Here is an 18046-nt window from a genome sequence, read left to right on the forward strand (position 1 = left end):
GCACTCCCGCTGTGTTTAGCACTAAGCGACGTGAGGAACCTTTGAGGAACCTTTGAGCAGATGGTACTTTATCTTTGAATGTTTCCCCTCTGAGTCCCCTTCTCTCCGCTGCTTTTCCCTTTCAAGCTCTTCAGCTCTTCCAGGGTCCTCTAGAATATACATCAGAGAGTTCATTGCACTGATTAGCTCGTTACTGGATCGTCCCCTTTTGCCAATTACTGATGTGTCTATCTGTCAATACATTCTATGTCTGTCTGTTTGCATGTAGATATTATATGGCCTTTCTTGGCATTTTTTACTTCCTTGTATGTCAGGAGTTTCCAGATTTGCTGTGTGGAATGCTCAGTGGTGACCTGCAGAAGTGGATTAGGTGCATGTTGTTGGCTGTTGCTTCTTGTGTCCTGCTTTTAAATGCACTTAAAGGCAGGCTGAAAACCCTGTTCTTTGCATTGCATTATTTTTTTTTATTGTGAGCAAATACTGTATCCACATGGAAAATAGTGATTAGCAGGGCTGTAGTGCATGGGAGAAGATGTGTACACAGGATCTAGATGCTCTGCATGTAACGCTTCATTCTGTTCTTGTTGATCCATCTCACCTAGCTTTCCCTTGATCTGTCCATATTATTGAAAGTCCTATATAATCTTGCCATGATCATGCCTGAGCTTTTCCGAGGTCCTACTAGATGGGCATATACCTAAAATTTAGAATCCATGTTTGATCAATGTTCATTTGTCTCCTTGTGGCATGGGAGATTTCTGAAACTCATTGCCGTGGTATCTAAACCCACATATGAGAATCTGCTGAGAGATGTGAGATATTTAATTCTAAGAAGCCACCTTTCCTACTCTTACCCAAGTAAGCAACTTAGATAATGGAGATGAATTTCAAAGGCAAAGACAGACAGATTAGGGATGTACAAGACCTGAATGATCCTGCTCAAGAAGCACCTTAAATAGTGACAAATGGGAAAAGGAAGGCGGGAGGGTCACCATCCTTGGAGGGGATAAAGGAGATGGGGTTTAATGCCATTAACATGTGGGATGAAAGCAGGAATGGGACTGACTTCATTTGTACCTTGCTTATAGGCATTACTGTCAGGACACTGTTTCATTGTCTCTCCCTTTCTTTCTTCTGTCCCCCTCTCATGTTTGCAGGTTCTCTGGCAGTCAGCACTGTGGACATATACACTGTGCATACCAGTATCGAGAACATTACCACTGCCTTGACCCAGAGTGCAACTACCAGGTAAAATAATGGTAAAAAGTTTATCAGCACAGCTGCCTAATGTAAAGGGGTATAACCTAGGGAAGATGTGTGTCCTCCTGTGCTATCCTCCCCCATGCACGCACATGCTGCTTCACTATTCCCTCTGAAAGAGGGCAAGATATATTTTGAACTTACTAGAATCCTATTTTGTTCCCATTTAACCCAACCTAACACCATTTAACCAAACCCAGACCACTATAACGAAGAACAGCATACAGATCAGCTCAAGTCAGTGGGAACTACTCCAGATTCACATCAGTGAAACCAAGAGAATAAATTCTGCTGTGTTACAAATTGTGCCTGAAACTAGGAAATGCTGATCTGTTAGTCTGTCTCTCCCTCCTGCTGCCCAAGTGACATTGTAGCAGCAGTATCTGCAACAAAACACCCAATAAGACCAGCAGCAGTCTGGGATTTGTGGGGAAAGCGTGGGGGCAGGAGCATGTGCGATGCTGTAATTACTGGGAGAATTGCCAGCGTAGCGACGTCAAGCCAGCCGAGTCACGTGCTGTGTTTGTTTACCCTCTTCCCAGGTCTGTGAGTTTGACACTGCCATTTCTGTGGTCAGGCTGCATGTGTGTAAGTGGGAATCCCAGAGTTTGCCTCTACTGTGCATCAGACACAACTTTAGCTCTGCCCCAGGAGACCTTTGAGTCTCAAAGGCATAAGTCTGACCACAGCATAGGAAGTTGATCTGGATCTGCTGAGCTTGACTGTGGGTTTCTGTTGATCAAAGAACAGTTTGTCTCTGGGATGCATGTAGTGGTCCTCCTAGCCCAGCATTTGGTAATTGAGATGAGCCTGTCCCAACTGTGACACGGCTATCTTTGCACCAGAAAGAGAGAAACACAAAGGATGGAAAGACAGAAAAACCTATTATTATGATTGGCCTCATGATTATTTCCTAAGGAGTCTGGAAGCTGCTTGCAAAGGAGCTGTCTGGTCTCGCAGGGAATAAGGATTTAGGCTGCTTTTTAAAATGCAAATTATTTTATGGCTGAGATATATTTTAGAATAAGTAATGCTCTGTAATAAGTGGGCACAAATTAACGATGATTGGCAATAGCAATACTGTATGTACGCCCTGGGAAATCATACCTCCAGCCTCCAAGGGATTGCTGTTGAAATCTATATCCATCTATTCCTGTGCCAATACCAACGAGATTGATCAGGATTGATATTATAGGAGGAAAGAGTGGAAGCGATACTCATTTGTTTCCTATGAGGGAGACTAGAAAAGTTGTTAAACATTAGAATACAGGCCTTTTCAATTACTTCTCAAAATAAATGGGTATTGATTTCTTTTTAAAAAAATCAGATTTACTTTCCCACCTTCACTGTTAAATATTGATGTCTGTGGGAAATAGAAATGAAAAGCTTCATTTTAAAGGCACTTAGCCTGCTCTGACAGTGGGGTACCCCTCGTTACTTCAGGCAGGTAGAGGATAAAAGGGATATTCTGGCCATACAGATTTAGCTCTAAGCTCTACTACCATCTTTCTCTGTGACTGGAAGAAAGTTCTGTGTCCCTGTTTTCCTAATAATGCCATCCTACCTTGTAGGGGAGGCAGAAGACTTACAATGGGAAGACATTATAAAAGAGTAGAGTGTTTTTCCCAGTGTCTAGTCTGACATGAATGTGGCAGCCAGTGTCTTGCTAACCACTACAGCGAGTGATCTGGAAGCTTGGATTACTTTCTTGTAGGCTGTTTAGTTCACTGGTTTGCTTTCTAACTATAGCAGTTCTTGAGATAGTAGCAGCTAAAATTATGTTAGAAGAATTGCAGTCTTAAAGCTGCAGGGAGCATATTCTGGACATCACCACAGTGTCACATCTACACTTACAACTTTTCATGTGTAGACATTTTCCCTTTACCAAGAAGATACATGCACACAATTCCTCTTTAATCTGACTCTCTTGGTGTGATTGCTGCTGAGCTTTAAAATCCTGGTACCATAAGTTTATTAACAGCAACAAAATACCATGCCCTCAGGATTACTCACCCACTCCCATCACGTGTGTCTCACTGTCTGTCTCTGTATCTCTCCAGAGATTCACTAGTAAACAGGATGTGATTCGGCATTACAACATGCACAAGAAACGTGATAATTCCCTCCAGCACGGCTTCATGCGCTTCAGCCCCTTGGATGACTGTAGCGTGTACTATCATGGCTGCCACCTGAATGGGAAAAGCACACACTACCACTGCATGCAGGTAACAGCCGGTCTGGGGAACAGGCGGTAGCACACGAGGCAAATGAAGAGCCGTTGTTTGAGCTCTGTCCTTTCTGGGGTGGACTGGAAGTATTCCTGAGTTCAGGCAGCCCAACGCTTCCTTGTTAGAGAGCAAGGGGCTGTCTGGAGGCAAATGGGTGACATTCATAGCCTCTCTTGCTCACTTCTGAGTCAGGCATCTCTCTGAAGAGTCCATGCCCTGCCCTCACTGCGCTTGCCCTGCCAAATGTTAGGAAGGGCAAAGGGAAGCACCATTCTCTGATTTTAGAAGCCTTGTGCATGCAGTGAGGCAAAGCAGGTCTCAAGGTTTTCTCACGGTCTTGGACTTCACTTGTTCAAACAAGCCTCATTCTCGGAGATTCAGAGACCTCTCTGCGATGCTACTGCACTGCCTCTACCCAAATCTGATCTGTCACTCCCTTGAAATCAGACTTTTCTGTGACACATCTGCCCTTTAACTGTGGGTTAATTTCCTCCATAATCAATTTATAAAGTAATTAAAATTTAATGTCACATATCTAGACTTAACACCCCTGGTTCTCCATCTCCTTCACCAGTGGTACTGGAGTTCACTTGTCTGTGGTGTAGGCTGGGAGCTTGCTTTCAAGAGCCAGCCAGGCCTCAACAGCAGCATAACCAGAGTTGGAGCTGCCGCATAGATGTAACTGTGGTGCCTTTACTGTTTTTAGACACGGACAGACCAGATTGTTTGGGTGTTACCCTCATTGTTCTTCAGATTAGTGGGTTTGATATGTACTTGTTTCATTAGAATTGTGGCCTAAACCATAGCCATGAGAATGTGCTGTAGTTACAAAGAGAATAATCGGGCAACCCTTGGTGAAAGCTTTTCTGTTCTGAAAACTGAGGTCTCCCTTCCTGCCCTATCCCAACAGTTTAAACTGTTTAAAGACCCCAGTTAAAGTCACAAGGCCTTAATCATGTGCTTAAATGCTTTGCTGGGATAGACTTCAGCATATGCTTACCTTGAAGTCAGGTAAGCTTTCTGAAGTCAATGGGGCTTAAGCACATACTTAAATGTTAGGCATGTGCTCAAGTACTGTCCTGAATAGGGGCTGGTTTAAGCATGTGCTTACAACATTTGATAAATGGGGAACTTCATGTGACTTTCTCTTGAGGACATTTTTCTGTTATGCTTCCATAATATTGATTGTTTGGTTTCTTCAACTGACCAGGATGGGATTTGTTTAATTTTTTTTTTAGAGTGCGAGGGGTGTTTCATGACTTTAAGTCACTGTGAGTTAGAACAGAGACCCTCGTTTACACAACTATATATGGGTAATTCCATCCTGTGCCCACTGTCTTCCAGTAAAATAATGCAGTGTCTTACAGGAAAGGTGTCTGAATATAAACTCCCAATTAAAGAAAATACTGCTTAAATGGCAGAATTTGTGCCATCCGTCTCATGGGGTTTTTTTTCTTTATGTCCATAATTGGTATGGATAAAATTCAGTTAGTTGTTTATATAAACTGACATTTTTTTAGGCTTTAGCACCAAGAGCTGCATTGCAAATTATTCCTAAGGAGGTTTTTGTTTAATTCTTTTTTTTTAATGCCGTGCAGGGTCTGTCTTTTTTCAAGGTGTCAGTGCAGAGAGAGAGAGGCTCTTCTATATTGGAAATAGCTGGAGATCCTGCTTGCTTTTTTTTCTGGGTATTTGTCATGGGTTTTGTTATTGCCTGTTTGAATCAACCTGGGCTGAACTAAGAGGTGGTGTTTTCGTTCTCTTCACTTCTGAGATGGTGCAGGCATTGGCACACGTTGTGCTAGAAAAGAAAAAAAAAATCCTCCCTCAGCAGGGCTGAGGACGTTTTCAGATTCCAGTGTTTTTTTACTCAATATGGCAAAGTTGCCCGCTTTACCCAGAGGAAGGCAGGTTTTCAGCATTCCGTCCTCGTCACACCATTCCCATTTGCTGCACGAGTTTAAAATCGTTGAAGTGGTAGTCTTGAACAGTGACAGGGAAAAAAAGTCACCGGTTTGCTAAGATCAGCTGAACATAGGGTTTATGCTTTGCTAGAATGAAACCCGTATATTACAAGCTCAAAAGATTGGCCTCATGTTGCACCACCCTCCCTTACCTCCCAGAAGCACTAAAGAGGTAAATAACTCATTCCCACTCAATTTTATATTCCCCAAATAGATGAAAGTCCTACTTCATTCCATGTCGCTCCAAGATAACAGAAAGTAATGGCATCTGTCAGCGTTCTTTTCTCCTTAAGAGCAGGAACCCTGCTTACTGCCTCCCTAAGCAGACATGATTATCTGTAGCTGGTCTTTTATCCCTTCGCATCCTCCCCTTTTTCTCTTACTGTTTCATGCCCAGAGAGTTGGGGTTTTTTCATAACTGCTCTATCAGTCTTTAGATTGGGAATTAAAGTGATGACTTAATACTCCTAGGAGAAGTGCACAAATGGAACTATTAAATGTGTGTGTGTACTGCTGATATGTTTATTATTGCTGGTAATAATGGTAGGCTGTTAAAACGCTGTGCTGATGACTCCATGTTTTGGCCTGGGGTAGGTGGGCTGTAACAAGGTCTATACAAGCACCTCTGACGTGATGACCCATGAGAACTTTCACAAGAAAAACACACAGCTCATCAATGACGGGTTTCAGCGGTTCCGTGCCACGGAGGACTGCGGCACTGTGGAATGCCAGTTCTATGGGCAGAAAACCACTCATTTTCACTGCAGGTGAGACAGCGGGGAAGGGGAGGAATCCTGCCTCAGAGTTAAGTGATCTGATTGCCTCCTCCTGCCAAGTCCCAGTAGACACAGGGACTTGATTTTCCCTGCTGTGACCTTCTCAGTACTGCTCTTGAGACAACTTATGCTCAAGGGCAGATGTGATTTCCAGGATCTTGCCACAGACCACTCCGAAGGCAGGAGTGTGACCTGAGGTGATCTGAGCAAAGTGCACCCACTAGAAAATACATCCTAGAATCATTTGGGAAAGAGATCACTCGACTCTTCAGAGTTTGGCTGAAGTAGGCCATTAATATACTGCTAATGGTGCTTCCATGCTAGAGTTCTCTCCAGCCAACAGTCAGCCAGGTCGTCTGTTTCAGGGCCAGACTCTGTCTTCTGTACACAAATGCTCTTCTATTGATTTATCATGTTCTCAGGAAGAGTAGGAAAGCACAGTTTGTACCTTAGTCCCCTTTAGCTGCTGTTTTGGTTGGAACTTTTAGTGGTGGGTGCCTGCATCCCCGTGTTATTGTGGCTGTTCCTCAGAATGGAGTGACTTTCCCAGCTCTCTCACATGGCAGCATTTTTCCTTGCCTTGCTGTCACGGGTTAATCCGCATAAAACTCCTCAACCCCTTTGCAGGCAGGGCTGTTGCCTCATACTGGCCCTGATCCTTATCCCAGAGGGAGGCAGGTGACAGCAGTTGCGTTGTGCTCCTAGCCCACACAGCCAACCACCCTCTCCTCCTCAATGCCCTTGCAGGAGACCTGGGTGTACATTCACCTTCAAGAACAAGTGTGACATTGAGAAGCACAAGAGCTACCACATCAAAGATGATGCCTATGCCAAGGATGGCTTCAAGAAGTTCTACAAGTATGAGGAATGCAAGTATGAGGGCTGTGTCTACAGCAAGGCCACCAACCACTTCCACTGCATAAGGGCAGGCTGTGGCTTCACCTTCACCTCCACCAGCCAGATGACCTCCCATAAACGCAAACATGAGCGCCGGCACATCCGGAGCTCAGGAGTGCTGGGCCTGCCTGCCTCTCTCCTGGGGTCCAAGGATAATGAGCAAGAGGAGTCCAGTAATGATGACCTTATTGACTTCTCCGCTATGAGCTCAAAGAACTCCAGCCTGAGTGCCTCCCCCACCAGTCAACAGTCTTCCGTTTCTCTCATAGTCCCAGCTGCACCCTCCTCTGCTGCTGAGCTTGCTTCCTCACAGGCCAGCAAGTCTGCTAACAGCATGACACCAGCCACCAAGATCTCTGGCCTGCTCTCTCAGGCTCTTCCCAGCAATATACCCTTGGCCCTGGCACTGTCCAACTCAGCACTTCCTGGAACAGCTGGATCCTTCTTCCCCATCATCCCCAGTCGGGTCTCTACACCACTTCCTGCCAGCTCGGCTAGTCTGATGAGTGCTGGTGGTTCTGGCACTAATCCAACATCATCTGCTCCTACGGATTCCTCATCCCAGGCCATTTCAGGATCTGGTGAGCAAGCGGCTACTTCTTCTCCAGCTCCAGCGGCATCTATAATGGAAAGGATCTCTGCTAGCAAGGGATTAATCTCTCCTATGATGGCCAGACTGGCAGCAGCTGCACTCAAGCCCTCTGTGGCACTTGAAGCAGGTGAGTTACCCTCATCAGTTGTGCTAGTGGTGGGAGGAAGAGCAGTGCCTGATGACTTAGAGAGGAGTGAATGAGAAGCCACCCACTTGTGCATGGGACTGGAGGTGGGGAGGAGGTAGTAAAGGAGCGTAAATGGGAGAATAAATTTGGTCATGTCATTAACGCTTGAAGAGGGCAGTCTTGGCATGGTTTCCTGTGGAGCCATGGTTCCTATACCCATGTGGCCAGAACAGAGGCAGGAAACACAGCTTTGCCCACCAATGGAGTAGGCTCTTACCAGATCTGAAGGAAGAGTGTTGCCGTGTGTATTACCTAGTTCACTCTAAGCTGAAAAGGGAGAGGCACTGTATTGAAAATGGAAATGAAGAAAAAGCTTGGCCAATACTTGCAGGCCATACAGCAGCCTAAGCCCTCTTCTGCAGACTGTATCAAGTTTTGGCTGGGCCTAGTGGCGTTGATCCTGTAGCTCATTGCCAGTTGTTTTTCTGGTCTTGGGGCGGGGGTTGTCCCAGCTGTGGGTTTGGCGGTGGTGTTGGTACAGTCCACAAACGAGCTTTCTCCTGTTCAGTTCTTGCAAGCTGTGCTTCTCTGTCCCTGCAGCTCCCTGAGCTGCAAGGGGCAGCGGCACCATGAGAGGGGTAAAAGATGGGAATGAGAAGTAAATCCTGGCAGCACCCTGTGGTGTTGGGCTGCCCCACAGCCTCCTTCCCCGGGGCGTGGAATGGCCAGAGCAGGCTGCTGGCCACGGGTACGTGAGTGCTGCCGATGGTCCTTCTACCCAGGAGCGAACGAGGGAGTAGGACGAAGTGATCTGATGAAAGAGAGAGGAGAACTTTCACATACTTTTAAAATTATTATTTGAAAAATTGTTTCCTAAAGCAGAGAAAGGTCATTGAGGGACCTATTTTCCTTTATTTTTTAAGAAAATGCCACTTGCTGTCTGAGAAGCAGCTCGCTGTCAGCTGTACTGCCGGAGGGTAAATTAATATTTTAGTCACTTGGGGATTGTGGAAAAAAGCTCTGCAGACATGTTCCTGTCAGCAACTTTTTTTCCCTCCTTTTTTCTTTGCTCTTCTTCCTAATTTTTTTCCTTGAATTTGTTCTCTCATTCCCGCACCCCCCCACCCCCCCTTTCCTCTTTTCCTCTTCCTTTAATTAGAATTTTTCTTTCATGGGCTCAGCACCAAACCTCCCCCAAAAAAAGAAGAATTCCCCCTTTTTGTGGGGACAACGTGACAGAGGTGGCAAGAGGTCGCGCAGTTTGAACCAGTCCCATTGGCTGTCACCTTCGATAGCCCTGACAGGGCAGATGCTCCTGCTGGGCACGCGCAGTGGCGGGCCATCGCTGTCGCTACGGCAACGCTGGGATTGGGGACGGGAAAGGGGGCTTGACTAGCAGTCGAAAGCTGCCACATTGCCTCAGCATTAACGGAGTCTTTAATAAACGCTTAAGAGGCAGCCCCGCAAATTAGTTATGACAGTTTGTGCAGAGAATCAGGTCTCCCCCACGCTCCTTCCGCCCTTCTCCTTTAAAGGGCCCATAGCCTGGACAACTTTGACATAATTTTGCAATAATTATCACTTGAAGAATTTCCACGCCGGAGTGGACGTCAGAACCCATCATGTCAGCTTGGCAATAAACGCTGACCAGCAATCCCAGCGCTTCCCTCCCCCCACACTTTTTCTTCGCTTTTTCCATTTATGCACTGGTGCTAGTGATTTAACTTACTTATTTGCCACTGTAACCTCATTTTAGACCTACATTTTCATTTAATTTTTGCGTTTAATTTCGGTGTCTTTCTCACACAGGGAATGGACAACCAGCAGCTCCCGGACGGTTCAATCCAGTTCAGGTGAAGCAGGAACCTGTGGAGGCCATGGGATCGTCATCTGCCACCAGCCAGGACTCCTTGCAGGAGCACAGCTTGGACCTGAGTGTCAAGGATCATGGGTGAGAGAAGTGCGCGGGCAGGCACGCTTAGCTCTTTCCAGCATCAAGCTCTGAGAAGTTCCTGTACCTGTAATATGAGAGGACACAACATGTGGATGAAAGGCAACTTCACAGTTGTACTGCCGGAGGGTAGATTAAGTTGTCACAGGGGCTGAGCTGGATGCCCCGGACTGGAGGCAGGGAGGCTCTCGCTACTCCCCCTCATGTGTATGTTCTCCAGAAGGTTTTTTGGGCTCACAAACACCTACTGACTCTCTGACAAGAGCCGCAACTCGTGTGCTCCCCTCTGAAAAATGAGCAGCTGCCAAAGCTCCTTCTTTCACACAGATATCCCTGCTGTTGTCATCAAGAGCTGATTGAAGGCTGCTCCAGTGCCACACTTCAGCACACTTTTAGCAGGAGCATTTGCACTGATGTAGCAGGGCATTGAATCAGGTCTAAGAGAGGCACCTTCCGGAGAAATTGGACACACAAAACAATTGGGTGTCAGGCTAACTCTGGTCTGGGTCTGGCATGTGCTAATCTGTAGTTATGGTGATGAATCTTTGCACTTGCGCAGATGTCAATGCACCTATCTCAAAGTGTGTGTCCCACTTGTCCAGCATCTCTACTGAGAACGGCAGTGTTGGGGGATTGTCCCGTGTGGAAAAACTGCAGAGGAACTGATACCAGGGATAAGTGAGCCTGCTCCACTTTGACCTTTGTATACCTTCCTTACTGTACTTTACTTAAACAAGCCTCAAATTGGGGCCCCAGCACTTGTAGACAGCTAGAACTATTACTGATGCACATGAAATGCCAGGGTGGCCTTTCAGCATGCTTAGCTGTGGCCATAAGGATTGTTGCCTTGCCTTCGCCTCTGCTGCCGAGGGGACCTGTGTCCCTGGCGGTATGAGTCTTCCATCAGCACCCCCTGGTTTTGTGGTGTATTTTTGACAGTTCTAACGGGATGAAGGAGTAAAACAAGGGATGGGTTGTGAGTCAGCTAATAAAAAAGTGTGATGGTGTGGACAGTGGACAAAGAGCTCTGGACTGTTTAATAGCCAAAAGAACTAAATTCTGCAAACTTGGGACCCTCTTCCTCTCCATCTTGGCTATCACAAGTAAAAAGAGTTTGGCCTGCCCAAGGGAGGGTGGGCATCATTCTCTTCCTCCGGATGTAGCAGGTGAGGAGTGAGGCAGCTTGAAAGGAGAAGGATTAATCTCAGTGCTCACAGTCCCTGTGCACATCTTAACTAAACCCTGTTGGTTTGTGTGTTCCAGTAATGAATCAAATGGCCACACAGTCTCGGCAAATTCATCTCTTTTATCCTCGCTTATGAATAAGGTAAGAGCCATCCATCAAACGCCTTTCATTCCCCCCACCAAGAGAAATTAAAGCTGCGATGGCGGGGAGGGGGGGAAGAGATGCGTTTGTTTTTTAATGTTTTGCCTCTAATAAGATGAGTTTGTACCATTTAAATTTTGAGACCATTTTTCATCGGGTATAATTTCAGAGCCACTGCTTACGAATTAATTTAATGAACTGGCTGAAGAAATATATTGCAGCCTCTGACACCTTTTTTTTTTTTTTTCCATCCTTTCTAGACAGAGGAGGGCTCCGAAATTTTTTTTTTTTCCATTTTTATTTCCAGAACCTGGCAACTTCTCTCTTGCTCTCTTTTTAGAGTTACTCATTTTGTTTATTTACTTAAAAACATTTTCTTTCATTGGGGAGGAGAATCACTTGTTTTTATGAAAGAGAAGAAAAAAAAAAAATTAGAGGTTTTGAGCCAAAATCATCAATGTGTGCTTTTCTGGTGCAAGTGGTGGTGTCCAACAGAGCCCCCTTTACCATGTTGCGTAATGTTTATTTTAGCGAACGCACAGTTTCTTTTTCCTTACTTTTTCCTTAATTTATACATCATCTCAAATATATATCTCCCTTTCACATGATAAATTCTACTGTACCAAGATTAATTTTGCTGTTGTATACAACCGCAGTGGAGATCAGGGCAGCCTTTGAGCCATGCTTTAATATTCTCCTGTGTGATAGGTTTTACAGGCATAACTATTGCCATCCCCTTGGCTCTGGGCGTTACGTGCATCAAGGCCATATAACCCTCAGGAGAGAGCACAGTGACTTTGCCTAGTAATCTCTTGCCTCCTTTCTCTCTTATTTCATCACTCTTTTTTCTCTGTGTTGTTTAATTTCTGCATTTATCCTTATGCCACTTTTCTCTTGCATTGGCTCTCTGTTACACTGGCTTTTTGATGTTCCCTTTTAAACTTAATTTCTTATTTGTTCCTGCATATTGTCCCTTTAGTGATTCCAAATATGCAGCTCTTTCTCTCATGAGTAAATCTATTTAGTAAGTCTGCTGTCTGGGGTCCTGAGTCATTCTGAAGGCCCCAGCTCAGGGAAATTCTGTTTCAATAGATACTTCACTTGAAAGTCTCCAGAAGAATATGAGATTTAAGCATATGCTTAGAAATAAGGATTTGTTTGTGTGCATCCCTGCATAACATTCTTTATGTTGTGCAAAATAAGTGTAGCACAGGTACAGAATACGAGTTCTTCAGGTTTGTTCCTTTTTTAAAGAAGGAATGGGATTAACCGATGACATAAACCAGCCAAGAATAGAGCCCACTGATTTGAAGGAGCCTATTCCAAGTCCAGGGATTGCAGAAGCAAGCTCAGTGTGTTCAGGAACACATCATGCTTGCTTCTTCCTCTTGCTGCACACAATTTCTATTCGTGGAGAAATCCTTCATTATTAGACTAGGAAAAAGAACCCTTTCCAGAAATTGAATGTCCAACAAACACTAACGGAAAAAGACGACCTGAATTTCTGACTCCAGCCATAAAGAGCTGCAGTCTCCACACAGCAGCAGGGGCTTTACCTTCAGGGGGCATTAAGAGTGCCTCAAATAGCCAGGGTTCCCGTAGCGCACTGCAGTTTATTTAGGGGGGCTGTCAGGCTTAATTAACTGATATTTATAAAAGGCTTCAAGATCCTCAAGTGGGTGGAGTTTATAATGCAAGTATTGAGCCCAATCCTGCATTTTATTCATGCGGTGAATTTCACTGTTGTTACTGGCGGTAACTGAGAGCACAACAAAGCAAGAAGGAGCCTGGGAAATTGTGGATTTATTCTGAAAGAAAATTTTCTCTCTAAGCACTCGAGTAACTTTTTTCTGTCCTGCACATCGTACACCTGCACCCTTAAACCTTCTCTGTGTAGAATGTATTTGAAGTCTTTCACACAAGGCAAATTTTGATCCAAGTCCTGCTTTGTCCATTTAGCACAGAAAGTGACAGCATTTATTTAGTGAAGTTACTAAGAATTTTCCAGGAACTTAAGTGGAGCCAGAATTTTTCCCCAGTTGAAAGAGATTTTCCCCCTCCCATCCCCAAACATACCTGATAGTCACTTTAAAGGAGGCATTCTTGTAGCTGGGATAAGGTGATTCTAAAGAAACTGGAACTTACCAGTTCTATCACTAGCTCTGTACTAACGACACCAGCATTTTGTAGGAACTATATAGGGTTATTAATGTTTAAGCCTGCACATCTTTTACATACTCCAGGTATGTGTCTCTCCACCCCGGCTTCCTCATGTATAAAATAGATGTGATGCTTCATTACTTTACACAAGAGCCATGAATATTAGATGGGCACCCGAGGACTTTGTGATAGTTGGGTGGAGGATGCAGAAGACCTAGGTGTTATTAAGTTTTGCTGATGCAGCCTGTGCAGACTTGTTGTCTTCTCTCTTAATCTTTGAAGACACAGCTTTCTGTGGGCAGTCTGAGGGCATCCAGACTGGCAGTGTCCATGGCTGTGTGCTGGGCTTGATGCAGTGTCTATGTTCTTGTTCCAGATGTCCAAGACCAGTGCCAGCCTTGGCAACCTGCTGAACATTAAGACAGAAGGAGATGGCAGCCAGTCTGGGGCTGGAGAGCCAACACAGTACTTGGGCAAGGCAGTGAAGGCACTTGTTCAGGAGAAGCTCTCTGAGCCATGGAAGATGTACCTGCACCGGTAAGGAGACCATGGAACTGGGAGTAGAGGAAAGGGAAAATAATTTCCTTTGCAAAGTGTCTGGCTCATTAGTTCACACTCGAATGCAGAGTTCTCTTGAATTTAAAGGCCTAAATCAGTGATATGCTGATCACCTTCTGGAATGCATTTAGTCCTCAGTCCTGGCTGGCTGCAGTAGGTGTTAATGTCCTATAAGAAATATCTGTCTACATGGAACTGTTTTGCAATGGGATATTGAGAGCCAACTACGAGCACAGATCTTCAGGTAGTACCGTTAGCCTAGACTTCATCTTAGGCTCCTCTTCATATCCCCAGTCTGCAGGGATACCAGGGGACCGACTGCAGCTTGCGCTGAGCACTGAACTCCTGTTGGACCACATTTAGTTGTTATGCACAGATCACAGGAGCCTTAAAATGCTTGCAGTGACATTTCTTCTGATCATAAGAGTAGGCCACTGAAAGAAAATAAGGAGTGTAAGGGGTATGGGAACTGGGATGGTTTCTGCTGTTTTTGTTGTAGACGAGGAGGCTTGAAAGGAAAATGGAGCAGATACAAAACTCACCCACACACAGACACATGCACATACATGCCCAGACAGATACATGCTTTGAGCATACACAGATACACCCAGGCAGACACACATGGGTTTGTGCTCTGACACAGATAGTTGCCTACAAATGCCTGTGGACACGCTGTAAATCACAGACTTCAATGGAGAAGACTAGAAAGTCTTCTTGTCCGTCTGCCCCTGGCCAGTGTGAGATCCTTCCCTGCAGTCCATTTGCATTTTGTCCAGCCTACTTTTAATTATGCCAAGCAGTGTGGCTATTTCTTGTCTCTGGGAACATTATTCCACCACCTAATATGGTTCACTGTCATGATCTTTTTCATGGTGTGCTGCCTGAATTTCTCTTTTTGTAATTTTGTTGCAGTTCTCCTGGTTATATCCCCTTGAACCACAGCACATAATTCCTCTCTGCAACTGGAGTTTACCCCTTCAGATAGTCACAGACTTTTAGCATGCCATTTAACCAAGCTTATTTACCTCCTTTAATCTGATTCTGTAAATTAGTCCCTTCAGCCTGCTGAGCATGTTGTTGCTGTTGTTCTTGCTGTTCCCTGAAGGGCTGCAGAATTGGGCTGCCGTTCCTGTATCGCCACACCAGATACAACAAGCTTCCTGCCCCCACATATGCCACTCACAATTGTGCTACCTTGTTTGCATCTATCCTGCATAATGTATATGTATCATGTTTGCCATCCACAGCTACACAGGATGGCTTTTAATGTTGCTCTCATGAGTCCCTGATGTATAAAAATACACCCCCACCCCCCAGATGTATTAGCTGTGTGTTCCCAATATGACTCTCACATTCTGAACCTTGTCCCTTGTCTTGCAAGGCCTCTCTGTGTTATTTTTCTCCTTCTGCACTGGTGTTGCCAACTCCTCCCAGTTTAGTATCTTCCGTGAATTTCATTAACACGCTGTGTACTCCTTCTCTTAGATTATAATGAAGATCTTAAATAAGCTCAGACCTAACCAAAGTCATCCTTGCAGCACTCACAAGATACCTCCTCCCAGCTCAATATGTTGCTGTTTGTCATTAGCCTTTGTTTACGGTCCTTCAGCCAGTTTTCAATCCATGAGGTAGCATTCACATCCAGGCCAATTTGAATTAATTCTAAGCATATGCGAGACTGTATCAAAATGCTTTACTAAAATCCAAATATATTGCATCCCTTCATCCACTAATTTTGTAATTCTATCAAAAAAAGCAATTAAATTTGTCTGGCAAGATTTATTCTTTATAATCCTGATGCTGTTTATTGCTCATGGTTCCTTTATCCTCTAGATGTTTAATGATTTTCTCCTCCCTCTTAATATTTGTTCCATTACTTTACTGGAAGGAGAAGTTAAGACTAGAGGTATGATAATTGCTGAAGATCACTTGTCCTTTTTTTCCCCTGAAAGAACCAGGACCTAGATTTTTAAATTTCTTTTTTGCCAATTTCCTAGTACCTCCCTCTTCTCTATTAAAAAAATAGCAAATAGTCATGCAGTCAGTTTGTAGGTTAATTTCCATTGCACTTCAGGACATACATAATCCAGACTGGCTGATTTGTGCATATTTATATTTCCCAACCAGTCCCTTTATCCACTCTTCTTAAAGGTCTTCATTTTATCCCTAATTGGCTGCTTTGTCTTTAGTTTCCCCATCCAAAGCAACTGTTAGAAGGTAGCCATTTTTGACTCCTCGCCTCCCATTTTTATTGGACCTTTTTTCTAAGTACGATACCTCTTGTCCCTGATAAAACAACCCCTTTAGCCTGCAGTAACTTGGTTTCTTACCTCTTGCCACACCTTTACTTCATCTTCTCCCTGCAAGCCCGAACTGACTGCATGTATTCTATAGCCACTGACCTTCCTCTCCAGTACAAGTGTTATTTTTCTTTTTCCTTTACCCTCAAATTGTGAAGAGGTCCCTCCTGGGACCACACAGGCTGCTGTTTGTTTCTTGCTTTCCTGCTCATCAGAGCAATTGTAGTGTGTTGTATCTTAATTATGCAAGATTCCCCTGTTAAGTTTCAAATCCTTCCTGCCAGTGTTTTTCACTTGATTTCTCGATTCCCGGCAATTCTGGAGTTTCCTGAAATCACAGGTATTTGTGCTGCTCTTACTAAGTCTGGAGAATCTCAGCAGTGGATGAGCAGAGATACCCTGCTTAGTTGGTTTTGTCCTCTTGACCGTTTCCTCCAAGATGACAAGAGGCATATCTTATATGATGGCTTCTGCTCGTGTTTTTGCATTGCAGCGTTGTTTCTTCTGTACTTCAGGGCCTGTGCTTTTCACTATTTATGCACACTAGGCTGTGATTGCTATACAGGTGATACTCCGTCTTTCCCATCTATGTGATACCCTGTTGTTTCAAGGTGGGGGGGCAGGATTCTGGATCTAGATTCCCTTGAACCATGGCTGTTTCTTCCCATTTGCCACTCCCAGTAGTTTGAAACAGAAAAAAAAAATACTTGTAATGTTTCAGCAGTGTCCTTTTGGTCTGGATTTCCCTTAATTTGCTAACCTTTGATCATTCCTCAGAGCCTTGGCTTTTGCACATAAATGCTCAAGAACACGAATGATTTTCATCTTCTGTTTCAGAGAAGCGCTGTATTTTGCTCCCTCTAAAAGTAAATGGGGGTTTCTTAGGCAAGTTCAGTTGAGAGAAATTAGGTTCTTGTTCTGCATGTTTGGCTCTATATAACAGGCAATAATCAAGCAACAGTGCCAGCAGTGCTGTTTGTGCAGCAGGGACAGTGAGGTTAGAAAACAGAATGTTAGTAGAGTTGAAAAACAAAGAAGAAATGTCTGTTCCAACACCGCATCTCTTCTGCGGCCTTCCATAAGATGCTTGCTTCTCTGCTTTGGCCAGGTTTGGTACCAAGGATTTCTGCGATGCACAGTGCGACTTTCTCCATAAGGTGCATTTCCATTGTGTCGTGGAGGAATGCGGTGCCCTCTTCAGCACCCTGGATGGAGCCATCAAGCATGCCAAGTAAGTAGGAGAGCATGAGTGTTGGGAAACCTTGAGAAAACTCTACAATGCACACTGTAGGATGAGAGAGACCTTACTGAGTAACTCTATTCCAGAGCAGGAACGCAAGCAGTCCCGAAGGCAGCAATTTGGGCATCCACATGCTTCCTGTGTAAATGTGCTCTGCTAAAATTTTTGCAGAACATTATGTCCTCTCTAATTTTGATTCACAATAGCTGTGCTCAACTTGTGAAAAAGAGGTGCCTCTCACAGTGTAGGCAAGGCTGAGAGTTGGACATCTGTGATTTTCCATAGCCTACTTGACAGACTGTGTTCAAGGAGACCCATATTTCTCACAGCGCCCAAATACACCATACAAATACACCATTCAAAGAAACGGGGAGGGAAAGGATCCTGTAAACCCAACCATTGTCACAGGATACAGACTTTTTGTGGAATAGACAGCTCCCCATCACTGCAGTGTAGAAAGCATTTTACTGTTCTTTGCCTTGTCATGACAAATCTCTTTTAACAAGTTTTCCGTAGCCCTTAGTTTGTATGGTTTTGTTTAAGTTTCATATCATGTGGATAAAGATCTTGAAATGAAACAGTCAAACTGTCCAGCCCAACAGCAACCTCCTTCTCACCTTGCCATGTTCTATATTGTAAACCCTTTGTCATTTCACATCATTTTGG

General features: G+C 44.5%; 1 protein-coding gene across 2 annotated transcripts in view; it reads left to right on the forward strand.

The window, feature by feature from the left end:
- CASZ1 (castor zinc finger 1) overlaps positions 1–18046 on the forward strand; it is a 96719-nt gene that overhangs the window by 59234 nt on the left and 19439 nt on the right. For both annotated transcript variants that reach the window (XM_075113747.1, XM_075113749.1), the window contains exons 5-12: positions 1158–1248; positions 3321–3485; positions 6047–6219; positions 6976–7844; positions 9654–9795; positions 11059–11122; positions 13659–13819; positions 17249–17371. In XM_075113747.1, the coding sequence (XP_074969848.1) occupies positions 1158–1248; positions 3321–3485; positions 6047–6219; positions 6976–7844; positions 9654–9795; positions 11059–11122; positions 13659–13819; positions 17249–17371 (1788 nt within the window). The remainder of the gene's footprint in view (positions 1–1157; positions 1249–3320; positions 3486–6046; positions 6220–6975; positions 7845–9653; positions 9796–11058; positions 11123–13658; positions 13820–17248; positions 17372–18046) is intronic.

Source organism: Phalacrocorax aristotelis, chromosome 19 (genome assembly GCF_949628215.1).
Source record: "Phalacrocorax aristotelis chromosome 19, bGulAri2.1, whole genome shotgun sequence".
Lineage (NCBI taxonomy): Eukaryota > Metazoa > Chordata > Aves > Suliformes > Phalacrocoracidae > Phalacrocorax > Phalacrocorax aristotelis.